A 20433-nucleotide genomic window follows, 5' to 3' on the forward strand; every position below is an offset into this window, starting at 1 on the left:
AGGGAGCGGGCAGAGCATCCCCAGCTGGAGGAAGAGCCTTGGGCCGTGGCATCCAGTCTGTGACTCCCCCTTGTCAGAACTTGCCCAACTTGCTCCTGGAGGCCGACAGATGGACGGACTGTGGGCGACTGAGTAGCGCAAGGTGCCCTGTCCTTCTGTCCGTCCATCAGGGAGGCTAAAGGAGGCGTGTGCAGGCCCCTCTTCTAGCCAAGCAGCCCACTGGCCTCCTCCGGCCTGCCAATGCCAGGCTACCAAGGGGGGTGGGGTGGCCCAGAGACGCTGCTCCTCAACTCCTCCTGACCCCATGGCCCGACTGAATCCCAGGTCTCCCCTCAGCTGTCTGGCAAGGGCCCCCCATGGAGACCCCCCCTGTGCCCTGCCTCCCCCCCCCCGCCAGGCGCCCTGACTCACCTCCGGCAGATGGCGTACATGCGGTTGACGGTGGAGATGCGGAAGGGCTCGTTCTTGGAGCGGGTCAGGCTGTTGCTGAGCGTCCCCAGGCCCAGGCGCTGGTAGTCCCGGCAACAGGCGCGCTCCACCAGGTGGCTCATGGTCATCTTGTCCGAGGGCCGGATGGTGGTGGACGGGGTCAAGGTGCTGCGGTCCACGTCTTCGGACACTGCAGGCAGCCAGGCAGGGTTGGGCAAAGCTCAGGACGAGGACCCCCCCCCCGCCCCCCAGCAAGGGCCATCCCTACCTGAGACCTCGTCCTCGTCCTCCAGGAAGTGCTGCTGGTTCCCCCGGGCCTCCCAGGGAGGCGGCGTGTACTTCTTGCGCGTCACATACTGGCGGCCGATCGTCCTCTTGGCGTTCTTCACCAGGTTCCTGGAGATGGTCCTAAAGCCGGAAGAGGGTGAGAGCAGCCAGGGAGCTCAAGCGAAAGGCTTGGCGGGGGTGCAAGAGAAACCCCTTCAGCGGGCAGCACCGGCAGCAGAGCAAGGCGGAAGGTGGGGCAGCTGGGGGGTGAGGGGCAAGGAGACAGGGGAGGGTGAAGAGGCCAGGAGAAAGGGCAGCGCGGTCCCAGCAGGCAAGGTGGGCAGCTGGGTGGGGCAGACGGAAGCTGCTCCTTTCAGTCCTAAGCAGACTGGGGAGAGCCACATGGGGGCCATGTCCCCCGGACCCTCTACCACCTTCGGAGAAGCAGAAGCCAAAAAGGGCCCCCAAGAGTTGGAGAGGACGGGGGGCTGGCTGTGTGGAGTGGCAACAGCAACCGCTGGGAGGGAGGGCTGAGCCTCTGGGGCCCGGCTGCCTCCTCCTGCGGCTCAGGGGCCCCACATGCCCCAAGGAAACAACACCCACCAGCAGAGCTTGCAGCATTCTGCCCCCAGAGGGGGGATTCATCCCAGAGCTGAGCAAGACCCTCGCATGGACTGCAGGCAGGAGCTGGGAATGGCCAGTTCTCACCAGACCCAGCCTGAAGCCAAGAGGCCCTATAGGGAGCGCCATCCAGCCCCACCAAGTCTCCCTCCCCCAACCCTGAGCTGTGCTCGCACCTGAGGGACGGGTTCTTCTCCTTGACTTTGGGCTGCAGGGCTGCCTTGCTCAGGTGGCCCACAGTGAAGGCAAAGGTGTCGGAGGCCTGCTGGGGGTAGCGCAGCTTATTGAGATGCTTCCGGAAGGTCTCTGCGCTCTCAGAGGCCACCTCCTCGTCAAAGGCAATGCGCAGCAACTGTGGGCCAAGGCAAGGCGGGGTCAGGGCTGGCAGAACTGGGCCAAGCTGACCCCAGCTCAGAGCACGGCTGCCCTCCTCTGGGGAGGGGGTCCCAGGTGCCTCCCCCCCCCCGACCCCCAAGGGCTCACCTGGAATGTGCAGGAGCGCAGCTGGAGCTGAGCGCAGCCCTCCGTGATGAACTGGTCCGCCTGGGTCTGGACCGTGATCTTCTCCTCTTTGGTCAGGGAAGCGATGGGGAAGGAGCGGACCACCACCTGCTCCCCGACTGGGAGGAGCCAAGAAAGAGGCAGCGTCAGCCCAGGGGGCTCACACACAGCTGGGCGGCTCTGCTGCCAGAAGGGAGCTCAGCAAGGCCCCCAAGGAGGAGGAGGAGGAGCAGAGAGCTCCCTCCCTCCCCAGAATAATAACCCGCCCGTCCGGCTCTCACCTAGTGGATCTGTCGGGGTGCCCTTGAAGATGACGCGGTAGGTGGTGAGGAAAATGGCCCCTTCGGCTGGAAGCAGGGGGGGTCCCCCCCCAGCCCCCCCAGATGCCTCTTCCCTGCCGTCCGGCATGAGGTAGACGCGCAGCCCCTCCATCACGCTCTCTTCGCCCATCAGCAGGCTGGGCCGGAGCAGCTTGGGCTGCAAGAAGCCAAGGGGATGGAGTCAGGGCTGGGCAGACGGAGGGAGTCGCCCTGACCCGGAGTGGAACAGCCCCTCCCCACACTTCCTTCTGGCTTAGGACCCCCACGGGGGGGGGGACCACCCTCACCTTCTGTATTGGGGGGAGCCTCTTGCTTTCCCTCTGCACGGCGTCCAGGGTCTCAATGTGCATCTGGACAATGTCTGGGGGGAGGGAGGAGGGAAGTCACACGGGGGAAGAGAGAGGAGACCCCGCGATGCCGCCTCCCCCCGCTGGTCTCACTCGGCTCCCGAGGGTGGGGGGCGCAGAGCACCTACCGGGGATCATGACATGCAGCCCCTTGAGGTGCTCGTTGGTGACGCCGCTCTCGGTGCAGACCTTGTCCACAAAGCGGTTGATGAAGCGCACCACGTAGTTGGCCACGTCGGAGCTCTCGGCGTCCTCAAAGCCGCTCTCCGTGTCGTAGCTGTCGGCCACGCTTCCTGCGATGCTGGCAAGGCAGAAGGGAGGCTGAGCTCCTCTGGGGGCAGGACGCCCCCTCTCCCCCTCCCGGGGCCTCCCCTCGGCAGCCTGGCCCGCCCAGCCCAGCCCCGCAGGCTACCTGTTGGTGATGAAGCTGTTGCTGACGCTCTCGGCATCGCCCAGGCCGGAGCCGCGCAGGAGCCGGTTCTTGCTGGTGTCGAGGGGCAGGAGCAGGTAGCTCATGCGGTTGGCGTAGTGAATGGCCTGGCTGAAGACCGTGCTCTCCTCCTTCTGGATCAGCTCCTGCTGCTTCTCCCGGCTCACGGTGGGCCACAGGCGACACTGCTCGGCCGCAATCTCCAGGGCCGACTTCTCCTCTTGCGGCGGCCCTTCCTCACTTGCCTGGGAGGGGACCAGAAAAGCATTGCCCACAGCATGCGGGCACATCCCCCCCTGCCCCAAGCCCCCTTCCCCTCCGCTTCTTTCCTCACCTTCTCCAGGTGGTTCTCCCCCTCGTCCTCGAGTCCCTCCAGGTACAGAGCCCGGATGTGGTTCTGCACGTCAGAGTAGAACATGGCCTCCCAGAACTGGATGTTGGTCCACACCAGGTGCTCCTGCACACAGCTGTAGGCAAACTGGGTGATCCCGGGGCTCAGTTTCTGGGGTGGGAAGAAGAGGAGGCAGCCTGCGTAAAGGCCACAAGCTCTCCGCCGTGCCCAGGTGGGAACTGATGCCGGCCTCACCAGCCCAGCCACCTCCACATTGGGCCAGCCTGGCTCCCCCCCCCCCGGGAGCCCTCTCCCCACCAGGCCCTGCCCGCCCAAGGGCTACTCACGCGGCAGAAGGCAGTCACCAAGGGCAAGAGGGCAGCTGCCACCCCGTGTTCGTCTGAAGCGCTGCAGTCCTGAGGCGGACAGGAGGGGAAGTCAGCATGGGACCCCAGAGAGCCCAGAGCCTGAGCCCCCGCCCCCGGCCCGGCCGCTCCCTCCCTGGGCCCCAGCCCACCTGCCCCACCTGCAAGCAGCAGTTCATCATGCGGACGATGAAGTCAAACTGCTGGTGGTCCAGCACAGCCCGGTTCTGCTGCACGTGGAGGTTCAGCTCTTGGGTCAGGCAGTGGCGGGCAGCCCGGCTCTTCATGGCACGGAGGACGGCCGGGAGGAGCTGCAAGGCGGCAGGAGCAGCGCTGAGGTGGGGGCCCAAAGCAGCAAAGCCAGCCCACCCTGCGCTGCCCAGGGACCTTCTGAACACACACCCTGGACCAACTCCCCCCCCCCAAGCGAGGCTCCGAATCGTCCATACAAGAAAGCCGAGAGACAGAGAGGGAGGGGCTGGCTCTTCATTTGCCACCAACTGCAAGGGGAGGCCTGGCAGCACATGGAGGCGCCCAGGGGAAACCTGCCAGTCAGTGGAGAAGCAGCAGCGGCAACTGCTTTGCCTTCAAACAATCTCCAATGTAAGTGGGCAGAAGGAGGCGGCCAGAAGCGCTGGATTCTGCGTCCTGCGGAGTCCCCTCTTGGGGGACGGGGGCTGAAAGGCTCCCAGGAGCGCTCACCTTCTTGGCCTCCAGCATCTTGCTCTCAAAGACGTAGGAGATGCAGTTCCTGACCACCTCCAGCCGGCGGGCGCTGTTGGCCAAGATGATGCCATTGCGGTCCATGATGGCCCCTGGGGGGAGAAGGAAGATGCTCATCACGGCCCGGAGGAGGCGCCAGCCCCTTCCCTGCTGCATCTTGGACACACCCTACACGGGGGGGGGGCAGGAACAGGAGTCTCCCCAGGGCAACGGACAGCACCAGAGTGCTCTGCAAGGCTCAGGGAGAGAAGAGGAGGGTCAGCAGGGTGGGGCCCAAAGCGCAGGCCTATTAGGCTGCCATGACCTCCTCCGGGGATCACAAGCACGGGTCTATTGGAGCCCTGGCTGAAGATGCTCCAAGTCAGAGACCCAGAGAGCACCCTCAGGGCGCCCAGAGAGAGGCTCCGCTGGCACTCCTGCCCTGACCGCTCTCCAAGGGGCCAGAGGCCACCCAAGGAGCAGACAAGGGTGTCCAGGGACCCACGCAGCCCACCAGACTTCCCTGCCCACAGCACCACCTAGAGGCAGGGGCAAGACTCTGCGCGCTCCACATACCCAGGGGGGGCCCAGACGGCACCATGCCCTTCTTCTCGGCCTTGACTAAGGGGGGAGCCGTTTGCAGCTTGGCTGTTGCCTGGTCAACGATCCACTGGATGGTGCCTTCATCCAGGCGAGGAAAAGGCCGCTGGTGCAGGCGCAGGTGGCAGCCTTCCGTGGGCTTCTGCACTTTGTGCATGGTCACGGCAGGATACGGGTTCTCCTGGGCAAGGCAAGCCAGGGAGGGAGGGGTAAGCAAGGAGGCTCGGAAGGAGGCCCTGCCTCCCAGGCTCAACCCCAGAGCCTCCCTCCAGCCCGGCTGAAGGGCAGGGAGCCGCAGCAGAGCCCTGGGGGAGAAGAGGGGCTGCTGGACGGGGCAGGAAGGGATTCCCGCAAAGTCTGTGGCGCCAGCTGGCCCCCTGCCCCACTGTGTGCCAGGGACGAAGGGACAGAATCCGCACTCACAACACCCACGTACGTTTTTGTACAGGTGCTCTGCCAGTTCCTTGATGTGGCGCAGCACCCTGGCCCGGCTCCCTTCGTCCGCCTGCATCCGCTTCGCCTCATTGGCCACCAGCTAAGAGAGAGGAAGGGGGGGAGAGGGGGACGGGGTGACTGGACCACCCCGCAGGCCCAGGCCTTGTGGCCCCGGAGGGCCCAGGGGGAGGTCTCCTCCAGCCGCCACTCCTCACCTCGTCAAACAGGTCAATGTCTCGGTAGGGGGGGCCTCTCTCCGTCACAAAGCCAGCAAAGGCCATGCCCTCCAGTACCTTGGGGAGGAAGTCGTCTTCCACCAGCCCCCTCTGCCCCAGGAAGGCTGCCTAGACCGAGGGAGAGGAAGAGGCACTTGTGGATCTTGCAGAGGAATTGCTTCCTGGGAAGCATCTCAATCAAAGCACAGGCAGAACAGCCGTACGTCTCAAAAGCCATTTCAAATCCAGGAGAGACCCTGACTGAAAGGATCCTCCACATGTGCCCCAAAGGCAACAGGGATGGTGTCCGACGAGGGTCTGCAGAGCAGGCCGGCTGCCTAGGACTGACCTCATGGCGCTGGTCCACACTCCGGAAAGACAAGGCTTGCCAGCCTGGCGTGCAGAGTGGGAGCAGCAGGCTTCCTGAAGGGGGGCACCTGCTCTCTGGGGGCCCTCGCAAAGAGACCCCTGCCTCTGGTTTGGACCCCTGAGCCACCGGGCTTCTGTGACTTGTCTTTGGTCTTAAGCTGTTCTTCATGTTGTGCAACCCACCCCAGAAGCTGAAACCCCCAACACAACCCTCCTCCGCCCTCGCCTTGGCTACCTTGTGAAAGCGAATGACTGGCTCCGGATGGATGCGGATGATGTGCAGGCACCAGCGATAGCCCTGGAGCAGCTGTGCAAATAAGCGGAGGAAGACGGCCCGGATCTCCTTGTCCTGCAGCCCAAGACAGAGGAAGGGGAAAGGGTCAGGCAGGGAGAGCTGGATGAGGAGGGCAGCTCCTGCCAGAGGACAGGGGGGTGGCTCTGCAGCACCCGCTGCTGCCCCTCCATAACGGGTGCTCGCGCCTTCCCCTGGCTGGCTGTGCCCGTCTGGGGCAGTGAAGGGGCTCTGCAGCCCCCCCCCCCGGAAGACACAAGAAGAGCCTGCTGCTGCTGCTGCATCCTGTTCCAGAGGGGCTGACCAGAACCCTCGGAGGGAGTCTGCCTTTTTCACGGCTGCTGCTGCACACGGTCTCAATGGGCTGCCATGGCTCTGTGGGGGCTGATTGCCAGCTCCAGTGCTCTGTGCCTTGAGGCCACTGGGAACTTCTCTGAGGAGGAGCCAGGCCAAGCCAGGTGCCCCCCCCCCCGCAGCTTGCACCACTTACCTGCATCTTGAGGGAGGACGCTGAGATGGTGGGCGATGGGGGGAAGGCCAGGTCTGCAATCTCCAACTCCGGGTCCAAGACCTGCACAGAGAAACAAGGGCAGGATGCCCCCCGACAGCTGGGAAGGGGCTCAGCCTCCAGCCACGCACCCCTCCTTCCCCGCCCCCCCCCTGCAAGCCCAAGAGCAGAATGGCTCCTTCTCTCTCTCCCTGTTACTTGGAGAATCAGTTCCCAGGCTTCATGACAAATGGTCATCTCTCATGGATGCTTGACTCTCGGGATCCTTTCCAACTCTATGATTCTGTGTAAATCATACGGACACATCCCGTTTTTACAAATAATGTGGGGGGAAACACCACTCCATGGAGAAAACCAGAAGGGTTCCACTTTACCTTTCCCCCCCCCCCCAGCATCCAGATTCTCACTTTTCCATTCCATTATTTATCATTAATAATATTCATTGCATGAGCCTTCACTCAGATGGCGAGTTCATCCCCTGACGAGTCCTTGGCCTCTTGGCCTCGTGGGTTCCGGATGCAGCCCCCCTGCAGCACCAAACGCCACTTGGCGGTGCCAGATTCCCACATGACCACCTGCCATGGATCTCTGTCACACCCACCCACCCACACCCCGGCTGCCTACTGGCCATGAAACCCAAGGCGGAGGGTCTTGAGGCCTCTTGTGAGGCGCAGGAGCCAAGGGGCGGCACTCACCATGGACAGGGCTTCCCGCGTCTGATGGAGAAGCGGCTCAGGCAGCAGAGAGATATGGATGCACTCGGGGACAGTCACCGTTCCACCATCCAGGTCAGCGATGATCACATCCAGCTGGGAAAAGTCAGAGAGCGATGGCAGAGTCCACAAGGGGCAAAGAGGGAAAGGACACAGGCCAGGCTGACGCGAGACCCCTCTGGCCCCAGCCCAGTTCCCCCCCCCGCCCCCCGGGGCACCAGGGAGGGAGGAGTTGGGGGTCTGAGGGGGCTCCTTCGGGAGGAGAATCTGTTTCTGACACCCAAGACAAACCCACCTGTCCCCCCAGGAGAGAAAACTCTCTTTGAGCGAGGGGAGAGAGAGAAGGGGAAGCTCCCAAGAGAAGAGCAGGGAATGGGATGACAGCCCTGCTCCTGAAAACGCCCCTGGCAAGCCTGGCCTCCGCTTTCCCACAGAGTCCTCCTCCTTCCCTCCTCTGAGCTCAGGCACTCACCAGCTCCTGTGTCTCTGCCTGGAAGATGGAGCTCACGCCAATTATGAAAGGGGTTGGCGTGGTGAGGACCTCCAAGAGCTGAGCGGGCAGGATGGGCACGTACGTGAAGCTGGAACCAAGAAAGCACCAATGCAGGCCGGCAGGCGTGGCAACGAAAGGCACCCTCTCCAGGGAGCCCCCTTCCCCTCCCCCACCCTCCTTGCAGGTGAGCTCCTGGCGCTCCCTTCGCTCACCTGTACTTCAGGGGGAAGAGGAGGGCCAGCAGGGCCCGGCAGGCGTCCGTCAGCCTCTGGTAACTGCTGGAGAGAAACAGGATCTTGTGCTCTGTGAGGGCCGCGCAGAAGAGGCACAGCACGTTGGTGATCCCTGGAAGGGAAGGAAGGAAGGAGTTGGAGAGGTCCCTGCCAGCTAGGCCAGCCCTCCCAAGCGGCCTGAGGCGGGTCTCACCGAGCTGTCGGAAGAGGAGGGCCACGCTGCAGTTGCTGATGGGAAGGGAATCGTTGATGGGCGTCTGAATCACCTGCCTGTCGCCTGCGCCCAGAGAGATTGTCCTCTGAAAGAGATAAACACAATCCCCACGGCCGGTGGTCAGTAGTCAGGGACGGCACAGCAGAAGACCTGGGCTCCAGAAGGTAGACTGGCAGGAAGCGCCCCCAAGACACCCCACCCATGGGGAGGGGAGCTGCCTGCCCCCAGGGCCAACTGCAGGCCCGCTGCCAGGAAGGGGCTCTCAAAGCCTGGGCTGAAGAGCACTTGCACCAAGGAGACAGTGAGAAAGAGAGACGGACAAAGAGACACAGAGAAGAGGACAGGCAGATGGTGGCACATGTGTCCAGGCACTGCAGAAAGGCCTTGTCAGCCTACATGTGAAGCAAGTGCTGGGCTGTGGACTCAGCATTCAAGGTTGGCCTATGAAGCCTTTGACCCCCCCCCCCGAGGCAGGACCCTTGCTCTTTCCCCCTCCTTTTCTGTTCTCTCTCAGTCCCTGCCCCCTCCCCAACTCGTAGGCACTGCCCCACACCAAGGGCCACAGAGAGCTGTGCGCTGATCTTTCCGGAGAGGGACACACTGAGCAGCACCACCTCAGCCCCCAAAACGCCTCCTCCTCCTCCTCCCACAGAAGGAGGCAGCCCCGAGGAGAGAAAAGTTGTGCATACCGCTCCTTCGTCCTCCGTGTCAGGCTGAGATAGAGACAGACAGAAACAGCACAGAAAATTAGAAACACGGTGCAGCCGACGGACAGGCGGGCAGCGGGCGGGCAGACAGGCAGACAGCCACACGAGAGGGAGAGGCAGCACGCCAAGCGGGGCACAGCAAGCCAAGAGCACAAGGGGGCACCCCACAGGAGAGGCACGGGCTGCCCAGCCAGCTTGGAGCAGGATCCACAAAGCCAGAACCGTCCTCCCAGCATGCTGCCAGCTGTGCAAGCTCTCCCTGCCCACAGGGCGCCTGGCAAGCTGTGATCAGAAGAGGTCTCAGCCTCCTTGCCAGGGAGAGGGCTGAGGGGCCTGGCAAGAGCTCACCCAGCCAGCCCCATGAAGCTGCTTAAAAGGCACCGCCCCTCTCCAGCCAGATCACTCCCTGCGATGCACTCGGAGGGAGTGCCAAGCAGAGAGGAGGCGCCATCCTGGGCAGCCCAAGCAAGCGAGGGAGCGCTCCCTAACCTCCCGTTGGAGCTCAGCGGCCGGCTGCTTGGGACCCCTGGCCACATTAGCCCACGGAGCTGGAGGGGCCTGGGGTTGGGCTGCTCCCCAGCACTCACAGGGCTCCCTCTTGCCTGGTGGAAATGCCAGAGGGCATCAGGAACCCACCTGGGCCCCTCCTGTGATGGGGATGGTGCAGGTCAGGAGGCTCCCGATGACAGTCTCCAGGGAGGTGTTCAGTCCGTCCACAAAGATGGTGTAAACCAGCCCCAGGCAGTTCTGCAAGTGAAACAGGAGAAGTTGGCACTCTGGTGGGTCACTGGCCAGGGACAAAAGCAAGAAGAGACCTGCTCAAAATGGGGAGCCCCCCCCCAGGAGAGCTTCAGCCCCAAGGCAGAAGAAGGGGCCAGGAGGCAGCTTCACCTTCTGTGCCGTTTAGGAGCAGAGCTATAAAGACAGCAAAGAAATGGCGGCTCCACATGGGAGGACTCTGCCTGGCCGGCCCGGCCCACCAGTTGCCCCTGGCGGGCAGCGCCCGGGAGGCCATGGGCCGGCCACTCAGGGAGCAGAGGAGCAGAGGGCTTGGCCCATGGTGGAGTCCCCCAGGCAGAGGCTTCTCTGGCCTCCAATGCCTCCCCCCCCCCACCTTACCCGGAAGACTTCTGCGTGGTCCAAGCGGGAGACGAGCACCAAACTCTTTGGGGCGAAGAGCTGGGCTGGCTGGATGAGGGCGGCCACCTCCCCCTCCTCCTCCTCCTCGTTCCTCAGGTGGTTCTGCAGCTGGCAGGAGAGAAAGGGGTCAGGCAGTCCGGCTGGCTGAGGGGTCAGGCAGCCGCCTGCACAAGGCTGGTGCCACTGCCCGTCAGGCTTTGTGGGCCTCGTCCTCGGAGGCAGGTCTGCCCTGCGAGCGCCGCAAAGACCCAGGGAAGCCCGCTGCCCCCCCCTCTTACCTGGCTGCTCTCCACCGCCTCCCAGAAGGTGAAGCAGGCACAGTAATGCCGCTCCGAGTTGATGTCGGTCAGGACAGCAATGAAGAAGCTCGGGGGGTTCCTCTCACTGAAGAGCTGCCACCCGCTGGGCTGGCAAAACTGCAAGAGCAAAGGCCAGGAGGCGGCTGAGCAGGCCTCTCTTCCCAGCGCAGGGGGGGGGCTCAGGGTGCCCCATCCCTGCGGGAGCCCCAGACCCCTGGTCCCCAACCAAGCAGAGCCCCACGGCCGCCCCCTGGAGCCAAGAGGCAGAGGAGAAGAAGCCAGCCTGCGCCCTTTGTGCACCTTCAGAGGCAGGATGCAAACTCCATGGCCCCTGGCCAGAGCTTCTCCCTTTCCCGTACAGGCCTTGCAGAGGGCGGGGCAGGGGTGTCCCCTAAACACACTACTTACTCACAAGGAAGCTCCCGAAGCAACTCTGAAAAAGGCTCTGAGGGCTTTGCCCACAGACAGGCAAGCCCAGATTCCCAGGAGGACTTGGGAGTGGTGGCTCCACCCCAGAAAGCTCTTTCTGTCTGCCCCACTCCTGGGCAAGGCCAACGCCAGGCGTCCTCAGCTGGCTGTGACACCAGGCCGGCCGGCCCCACCCTCCGGGGCACACTGCAGGTGCAGCAGACACCAGCCCACACCAGCCCACCCCCTCGCAAGCCTGGCCCAAGACGGCAAACCCACCCCACCCACCATCCCTCCTCCCTGTCTTCCCTCCATCAGGGCAGCAACAGACATAAACAGTACCCAGCAGAGTATTGTGGAAGGCAAACCGTCCCAGGCCCCTCGGCACAGACTGTTCAGGGCTGGAGACGCAGCCACAAAGGCTTCCTGAGTTCAGCCAAGCCGCAGAGAGTGTTTCCCGTGTCCCTCTTGCCAAGGCCCACAGCCAGCAGGGAGGGGCAGCCAGAGAAAGGGAGGACTTGAGGCGAACGGCCTCGGGATGGAAGACTGGCAAACGTGGAAGAGCACCGTAGGTTGTGTGGCCTACAAGCTGGCATCTGAGAAATAAGACTCAGGGAGAGCTGCCCTAATTCAGCAGCTGGAACAGAATCCTTATGATCTCAACTGCCACCAAAATGCAAACATTGTGGACACAAATACTGTGGTAGCTTGGGTTACAAACTTAATGTGTAATTTATAACCCAAAACTGTCGCCACGCCACCAGCGCGTGATTTCCGTTCTCATCCTGGGGCAAAGTTCACAACCTGAGGTACTACTTCTGGGTTAGCGGAGTTTGTAACCCGAAGTGTTTGTGACCCAAAGCATTTGTAACCCAAGGTACCACTGTACAGAGAGCTGCTACACGTGACGGGTGACGGAGAAAAATGTGAAAGCCTTCTGTTTGTGTTTAAAGTACAGAAAATGTTGTTGGTAAGGAAGAGAAGGAATAATCCACAAAGAAGCCTAACCAAATCCAGCTGGCAAGACAATGATGGTGACAAAGAGCTCCCTGCTCTGAAAGTGAATGAAGTGATAATGGGGCTTTTTGGTTTGTTATGGTTAGCACAAAGCAAAAAGGTGTGGAGAAAGCCTGCCTGTCTCTCTGAGGGAGAACAATGCTTCCATTCCCTCATATATGTGAATCAACTGGAGCAAGCAAAGATTTCAGCTTAAAGGAAGAAGGGAGCTTAATCTCCTTCTGATCTGTAACCTTTCCGCAACCACTCAGTCCTAACATCGCTTCCCATCTGCTTAATTTTCAAAACTTTATTTCAAAACTCAGTTCTAACATTTCAAACTATTAGCTTGAACTGCAAGGGACTAAACGTAAAGATGCAGCAATGGGCTAACGTCAACCATTTATGAAATGTCCCTCCGTTTTCTGCACCCTGGAGGAGGTGGCTTGAAATCTGCCAGCAAAACTGGCGTCCCCAGGCAGGGATGGCCACCAGCTTGGACAGCTTTAAAGGAGGATTAGGCAAATTCATTGAAGAGGAGAGGGCTACCAATGGCTCCTCGCCTCAATGGCTATGCTGTGCCCTCCAGTCAGAGGAAGAAACGCTTCTGAACACCAGTTGCTAGAAACTGCACGGGAGGAGCGTGCTCTTGGGCTCAGGTCCAGGCCTACCTGCCATCACAGGTGACACCAGGTGTGGGTCAGGAAGTGATGTGGCTACAAAGGCTTAAGGTATGCTGGAGCCCAGTGCACTCCCACTGCCAGTCACCCAATGGGCAGAGGGAACTGCAGTATGAAGTGATTTGCATTGGAACTGCTGTGAAAACAGAGCTTTGCCCTTCCAGTTCTGCTCCAGAAGCAAAGCAAGCCCCCAGCCCCAGCCCCCTTCCTCCAGGAGCACCAAGCTGTTTGCATTAAAAACAGGGGGAAGCTGTCTTCCAAGGTGGTTTCAGGGCAACCTTTGGCAGGTGGGTGGAACAAGCCACATGGCAATAATTTGATGTCATAATCATTTGATTGACAAGCAGGTGGGCTAGCCCATGGGGGTGAGGACAGATAAGACTTGGGCCTGCCACTCTTTGGTTTTGTGACATGATGATGAGAAGAACATTCGCAAAGCTGGAGAGGCATCTCTGGACCAAAGAAGAGGCTCAGTGGGGGCTCAGGGCTGGTATTAGGCAGGAGGAGGAGGAGGAAGAGGAGGAGGAGCGGGGCTTTCAAGAGCCTGGCCTAGCGACAGGCTTTATCTGTACAGCTCCAAGGACGGACACTGATGGGCTTCAGCTCTCCTCATCTCCAGCCAGCATGGCCTGTGGTCAGGCACAAAGGAAGCTGCATGTAGCCTAAGGTATTTCCACTCCTCCCTTATCCATTTCTAATCTTGATCTCTTTGGAGAACATTTAAAGAGGTACAATGGTCAATTAAACCTTCAGGTAGGACTAGATATGTGAGAAGCAGAAACAACAACTAGGTTCTAAACTGAAAATGGTTGATGTAAGAAGATATGCAGCATAACTAGGAACAACTAGGAAACCATGGAGGGATGGGATGGGGAGTTTTGAGGTAAGAGATACCGTACTTTTCCGTGTATAAGACTAGGTTTTTTATTGAAATATTATGTTTAAATTTGGGGGTCGTCTTATACATGGGTCGTACCAATGGGGGACGTGCGATTGTTTGATGGCGCGAGCCGGAGATGGTCTGGAGCATGTTATTGGTGTCTGACGCAAGGGTTGGTGTTGACTGGATGTCGCTGCAGCAATTGGCCCGGCAGTAGGCTGCTTCTGCCGGCGAGGGGACAGACGTTCGGAGGGGTCTGCAGCCGCCCTCAGCCCCCCCACTCACCAGTTCAATGCCCTGGGGAAAAGGGTTGTCCTCCCAGTCCTTCTCTGGAAAGCGCTGCAGAATCTGCCCCTGGCCATCTCCACTCCCTGCAAACGAGGAGGCAAACAAGAAGCCTCAGACATGAGCAGGACCCGAGAAGCTGTTGAGTCCAAGAGGTGGCTCCTGCCCCAAGAGCCAGGGAGCACAGCAGACACGGCTCTGGCCAGAAGGTTGCCCCTTCTTCACTCCTGGTGCAACCACCCTCAACGTGAAAGAAGACAAGGGAGGAGGGAGTCTGCAGAAGACAAGGCCCACACTCCTGCAGTGGAAATGATGGGCAAGAGCCCCAAATTCCACCACTGATGCTGCCTCCCCCTTACTCTTAAGTAGGCAGACCATTAAAAGCCTGTAAACTCAGCCAGGAGTCTGGGTCAGCAGAGGGCAGCTCAGGAGCCCCCTCTGTCTGGGTGGGAGCCGGGCCCTGACCTCACCTGGCTCCCCCCAGTACGGCAAGGCTGGTGAGACAAGACCTCGGGCAGAGTTTCCCAAACGTTTCATGTGGGTGACACACTTTTTAGACATGCATCGTTTCACGACACAGCAATTCAGTTTTACTAGCAAACCAGAGGTTAAACTAACCCCTTTTCAGGCCCAGGAGGAGCGCCAGGAGTGTTCGCACAACACACCTACACACTGCAGCCGACACACTAGCATGTCACACGACACACAGCTTGTAAAGCTCTGGCCTAGGGAAAACATTGCCACCCCCAAAGACAGATTCAATTGCTTGCCACACACACTTCCTCCACAGGTGGAAAAAGGCACACCTGGGTAAAGTTCAAAAAACACAGGAAAATCACCATGAATACTGTGTGTGTCTCTCCGGGCTCAGCTTTACAGCTGCAAATAAAACGGTTTAAGTGTGTTGTAAAGTGCAATAAACAAATGTGACACTAGATAGTGACGGTGAGCTGTGGCAAATTAAATATACTTTTCAAAACATTATTTAAAAAAGCATTTCCCCAGTTTTTTATATGTGTGTACATTCCACCTCTGTCACTCTCAAACCTCCTTCTACTGTTCACTCCGCTCTATAGATTTCCATAATTTAGAAACACCAGCTTCTTCATTATGTTATACTATTATGACTTGAGAACACTACAGACAATGTGTTGTAAAAACTACACCAGCCTCCTGAATACCCAAACCTATTTCCCATTTCTGTCCCCTTTCGGATCCTGCCTTTCCCGGTTCTCAGGCTGTTGCCACCCAGACAACCTTTAAAGAAACAGTTGTCTTCATGCTCAACAGTGCCAGTTCCTTGGAATATGATCCCTCTTTAATTAGCTGCTTTCGCTCTCAAACCGGCCCTTTGAAATTCAAATTCTGGCCTTGCTTTCCATGCTTCAGCCCTCCTAACAGCTCATCACTAACCCGCACCAACTGGGACATCTCTGGCAGAAGGCAGTGCAGCGGGAGGGGCAGGGCTGGAGGGTCTTGCACAAGTCACAACTCACACTTGTGATGCGGCACATCCCGGGATTAGCCGGGCCATCCCACCAGCTGTGGCACTCAAGGCCCAGATTTTGTCAGGGAAACTTGTCCCCTCTAATTACACACCAGACTCGGGGACAGGAACCTGCACAGCAGCAAATCCAGCTGTGTTCTCAAATATCCACTGAAGAGAACTTAAGTTTTTGTTGCTTGGGTTTGGGATGCCAAAGCCAAGGGCTGCCTGATGCCAAGGCCAGCAATAGATGGGCAGCTGGGCTTGGGACCTGCAGGGTGTCTCCCTCTGCAGGACTATTTTGGGCCCTCCTCTTCCCACCAGCCGCCCACAGCTCTATTTCAAGGACTAAGCAAGCCAAGAGAGGCTACTTATAGGCTTTCCTGGTCCAAAGGGGAAAGACACCGCAAGCAGGAATAAACAGAGACCTCCGCAACCACTGGCCGGTGAGGACTCTCAGCCTGGTGGCTCCCGGTCCCCAGTGTGGTCCTGTGTTCCTGCTGGGCAGAGTCAGGCCTGGCAACGATGGCCAGCAATGCCTACTTGTAGAAAAGGCTGCATTAAACAGTGCTCAGAGCACATGCTTCACACTTTCTTCAGATACCTGCATTGTGCTCAAATTCCAGAAGAGGCAGCCCAGTTCTGTGGCAGCAAACACACCAGGTTGTTTGTTCTGCTTTGCTTTATTAAATTTCTATACCACCCTTCATCACAGGGCAGTGACACAAAAATACATGCCCTAGCAACAAACAAAAACAATGCCCTCCCCCCCCCCCAGTTTGAGGTATTAGGGACCTGAGCCGTCTAAGGCTTCATAGGTCAAAAACAGCACTAATTGGCAGCCACTGCAGTCAGGCCAGGATCCATGTCATAGGCTCCAACCATCTTGTCTAGTGAGCAACCTGGTCACCAAATTCTGCACCAGCTGAAGTTTCCAAACTGTATTCAGACACAGCGGCATGTATAACATGTTGCATTAATCTGGCCCAAAGGTTACCAGAGTGTAGACAAAAGTTCAGCCACCCCTGTCCAGATAGGGGTGCAGCTGGTTCACCAGCCAAAGGGAACAGAAGGATCCCCAAGCAACACAGCCGCTCTTTCGGAGGGAGCGTAGCCCCATCAAGAGCAGGCAACCTCCCATCCAAATGGTCCAGGGAACCTCCTACTAGCAGTGCCTCCATCGGATGTGGACTGAGCTTCCATTTGGTGGCTCTCATCCAGTCCGTTCCCAAGGCAAGATAATGGTCCAGCACTTCCACTGCCACGTCTGCAGTTGTAAAGGAGAAGCCAAGCTATGTTTATTGCTGACAACATACTCTAAAACTCCAGATGACCCCACTCTGCGGTTTCATGTAGATGTTAAGCAGCACAGGAGATAAAACCGAATCATGGGGAACCCCACATTGAAGGCTCCATGGGGCTAAAGAACATTCCCCAAGCAAGACCTTCAAGTAGGACTGGAACCACCATAAAGCAGTGCCACCCACCCCTAACTCGGAAAACTGCTCCAGAAGGAGATCATGATCAATGGACTCAAAAGCCACCGAGAGACTGAGAAGAATCAACACATTCCCCCCATCTCTCTCCCGACAGAGCTCATCACACAGGGTCAGCAAAGCAGTTTCTGTGCCAGACCCCCAACTGAAAAGGATCTGCAACCACCCGCTCAATAACTTGCCCAAGAAGGGGAGATTAGCAACTGGCAGGTAAATACTTTGATTTTCCAAATCCAGGGAGGAGTGGCTTCACCACTGCCTTCTTCAAGCAAGCAGAGACCACCCCCTGTCACAAGGAGGCATCAATGACATCCCCAGCCCAACCAGCTGCCCCCTCCCTGCTAGTTTTTATTGGTCAAGAGGGGCAAGGGGTCACCCTGACTGATCCAAGCAGCTAAGGAGACCCACAGGAATTGATGCTAGTAACAGGAACCTAATTTCAATAGGTTTACTATAAAAAGAACTAGCACACAATACATCCTACAGTGCCTTAAAGACCAGCCTAGTGTGGAAAGAGCCGACTTTCATTAGGCAGCTGGCATTCTTCATGAACAATGATGTCACAACAAGCTGACTGAAAAGGCAGTAAAATGTCAAATGTGGCTCAGCTAAGGCAAGTGTAAAGTGATGTACATTGGAGCAAAATAATGCCAACCTCACATATTCTGATGGAGTCTGAGCTGACAAAATAAAACGTGGGGGTTTTGGTGGATAACTCAATGAATTGGATAGGAAGGTGTTTTTCTAGCTCTCACCATATGAGAACCCAGCGGGGCCACCCAATGCAGGGCAAGGAAAAAGGAAGGATTTCTTTCACCACATCTTACCACAAGATGTAGCAATGACCACCAGCTTGGATGGCTTTCCAAGGGGTGAACCAATTCATGTGTCTGGATCAGGCCACCAAAGGCTTCCAATTGTGATGGCTCTGCATTTCTTCCAGCACCAGAGGCAGGAGGGAGGCCTCTGAACACAGTCACTGGGGGTTGTGAGCAGAAAAGTGCGCTGTTTGCACTCAGGTCCTGCTTGGGGCTTCCAGGGTCTTGGCCACTGTGAGAACTGGAGGTTGGGCTGGGTGGGCCTTTGGTTTGAGCCAGCAGCCAGGCTTTGCCCCTGCAGCAGAAAGGCCGAGGCACCAAGGGGGTCTTGGGGGGCTCAATGGATGTGTTGCCAGTAGCAACTGGCCTGACCGACCCCAACCTGGCCCATGGAGGAGTGGGCCAGATCCAGTTCTCAGCCACTTGGCACACAGCACAGTTGTTGTTGTTCTTCTTCTTCTTCTCCCATAGGCAGGCTATTATTTTGAAGGTCCGTTCCATCGCTCAGCAGGGAGGAAACAGGGTGCGCATTGTCTCCGCTGCTGACACTGGTTGCGCTGGTTAGGAGGGGCACTGAAATGCTCTTACTGCCAGCCCATTAGGCCTCAGATGTGCATTTGCATACTGGGATGTTGGGCTGGGCAGGGAAAGAGAAGAATTGTGCCTGAGGTTTCACTGGAGGCACCTCCTCCAGAAGCCACACTCGCGCCTGCCAGCCTCTTTGGGGAAGCCCTCCCTCCGCAGGGCCAGGATGTGGACTGTCCTGCAGAGCTGTCTGTTGTGCTTAAAGGAAATTTATTGGGAAGGATAATAACAATAAATATTACTATCACTATGACTATTATTAATTACAGCAGAACCTCTACTTACACCCGCCTCTACTCACGGATATTCCAAGTTGTGACCGTGGCAAACCCAGAAGTAACCAATAGGTTTGCCGCCGTTCGCACATGCGCAGAAGCGGGCAACTGCCACCCACGCCTGCGCACAAGGGCGCCTCTCCCAGCGACCCGTTTCGCCATAAGGACGGGCCTCCAGAACGGACTGTGGTCGTGAGTAGAGGTTCCACTGTACTTGTACGCTGCCCATCTGACGGGGTTGCCCCTGCCATGCTGGGGGACTTCCAACAGAATATAAAACACGATACATCAGACATTAGGAGTCCCAATACAGATGTCTACAGAACATAGTATAATTGGTTATCTTTTGACATCTGGTGGGAGGGCGTTCCACAGGGCGGGTGCCACCACCGAGAAGGCCCTTTGCCTGGTTCCCTGTAACCTCACTTCTCTCAATGAGGGAACCGCCAGAAGGCCCTCGGAGCTGGACCTCAGTGTCCAGGCTGAACATTGGGCGTGGAGATGCTCCTTCAAACATACAGGGCCATAGCCATTTAGAGAGTTAAAGGTCAGCAGCAACACTTTGAATTGTGCTCAGAAACGTCCTGGGAGCCAATGTAGTGTGTCTTTTAGGGCCAGTGTTATTATGGTCCAGGCGGCCACTCCCAGTCACTAGCCTGGCAGCTGCATTCTGGATTAATGGCAGTTACCAAGTCACCTTCAAAGGATTCTACCTTTCTATTATTTGATGTTAAAGCATTAATTTGTATTTACTTACTTATAATGATAAGGTAATGCAAAACTCAACAACAAATCTTTTCCATAAACATTTCCACACACAAATGCAAAACATATGAAACTACAAGCACATTATAAGCTTAATAAACATATACATATAGATGCTTGAGTTGAGATTATTGCATTGCAGGGGGCTGGACTAGATGACCCTCAGGGCCCCTTCCATCTCTACGATTCTGTGATTCTACATACATATGCCAATATAAAAACTATCCTAATACCCAACTCTCACAGTCCAGAGTTTAAACTCTTATACTCTTAATGCCACCCTTCTAGATATGGAACTTGTACGCTTTGAGGAGCATGAAGGTGCAGTCACACATGTGTACAGTTTGGCCATGGTTGTGCCCACACGTACAGGTCACAGGCATCTTGAAATGGCTGCAGAGCATTTATTCCACTGACCAGATCTGCTGTGAAGGCAGCACGTGCTATTTGTGGGCACAACTGGGTTTCATTGTGCCCTCAGTGAGGCATCCCTGTGGCTCCTGCGATGGAGTGTGGCTTCTGGGGAAAGCCTTGCACCACTTTGGCAGATGCAGAGGGGAAGACGGTAAGTCAGATGTCGTGAGGGCCTGGCTTGCTGTGGGGTTGATTCTGCTGTGCAGTGTGCGCCCACTTAGGAGAAGTTAAAATTGGCAAGTCAAACTGGCATTAAAGGTCATCTATCTCAATACTATATGCAGCATCTTCCGACTCTCCACTCCAAACACTCACTTAAAAATCACTTCAGACAGATCACTTTGAGCACACAGGAAACTGTCTTACACAAAGCATGACACTTACTGGGTTACTTATTGTTCATCTGATTTCCTACCCACCCTTGGCCCCAAGGTCCCAGATAATACTAATAATAATAATAATAATTACAGTGGAACCCCGGTTTTCAAATGTAATCCATTCCAAAAGTCCATTCGACTTCCGAAACGTTTGAAAACCGAGGATCAAAGGGCTGTCAGCAAGTTCAATGGGGGAAATTGAGAAGCGCACCTTGGAAGCCATTCGACTTCCGAAGCATGTTCGAAAACGGAAGCATTCACTTCCGGGTTTTCAGCATTTGGCTTCCGAAACGTTCAGCAGCCAAGATGTTCAAAAACCAAGGTTTGACTGTATGTATGATTGATTGATTTTTACTATTATTATTATTATCATCATCATCATCCTCATCATTTATATATCACACTAAACCTAGAGGTCTCAGGTTGGTTCACAGAAC

General features: G+C 57.3%; 1 protein-coding gene across 1 annotated transcript in view; it reads right to left on the reverse strand.

The window, feature by feature from the left end:
• SBF1 (SET binding factor 1) overlaps nucleotides 1-20433 on the reverse strand; it is a 45441-nt gene that overhangs the window by 9252 nt on the left and 15756 nt on the right. The window contains exons 2-26 of the mRNA XM_082238671.1: nucleotides 13781-13866; nucleotides 10511-10648; nucleotides 10212-10340; nucleotides 9729-9839; nucleotides 8365-8470; nucleotides 8151-8283; nucleotides 7918-8026; nucleotides 7428-7541; nucleotides 6715-6795; nucleotides 6168-6281; nucleotides 5564-5692; nucleotides 5350-5448; nucleotides 4890-5094; nucleotides 4314-4426; nucleotides 3773-3922; nucleotides 3594-3662; nucleotides 3250-3417; nucleotides 2898-3160; nucleotides 2614-2786; nucleotides 2426-2499; nucleotides 2100-2295; nucleotides 1801-1937; nucleotides 1494-1669; nucleotides 698-837; nucleotides 412-619 (exon numbers count right to left, since the gene is read on the reverse strand). Of these exons, the coding sequence (XP_082094797.1) occupies nucleotides 412-619; nucleotides 698-837; nucleotides 1494-1669; nucleotides 1801-1937; nucleotides 2100-2295; nucleotides 2426-2499; nucleotides 2614-2786; nucleotides 2898-3160; nucleotides 3250-3417; nucleotides 3594-3662; nucleotides 3773-3922; nucleotides 4314-4426; nucleotides 4890-5094; nucleotides 5350-5448; nucleotides 5564-5692; nucleotides 6168-6281; nucleotides 6715-6795; nucleotides 7428-7541; nucleotides 7918-8026; nucleotides 8151-8283; nucleotides 8365-8470; nucleotides 9729-9839; nucleotides 10212-10340; nucleotides 10511-10648; nucleotides 13781-13866 (3421 nt within the window). The remainder of the gene's footprint in view (nucleotides 1-411; nucleotides 620-697; nucleotides 838-1493; nucleotides 1670-1800; nucleotides 1938-2099; nucleotides 2296-2425; nucleotides 2500-2613; nucleotides 2787-2897; nucleotides 3161-3249; nucleotides 3418-3593; nucleotides 3663-3772; nucleotides 3923-4313; nucleotides 4427-4889; nucleotides 5095-5349; nucleotides 5449-5563; nucleotides 5693-6167; nucleotides 6282-6714; nucleotides 6796-7427; nucleotides 7542-7917; nucleotides 8027-8150; nucleotides 8284-8364; nucleotides 8471-9728; nucleotides 9840-10211; nucleotides 10341-10510; nucleotides 10649-13780; nucleotides 13867-20433) is intronic.

The sequence above is a fragment of the Podarcis vaucheri genome (genome assembly GCF_965113315.1).
Source record: "Podarcis vaucheri genome assembly, chromosome: 10".
NCBI classification, from domain to species: Eukaryota; Metazoa; Chordata; class Lepidosauria; order Squamata; family Lacertidae; genus Podarcis; species Podarcis vaucheri.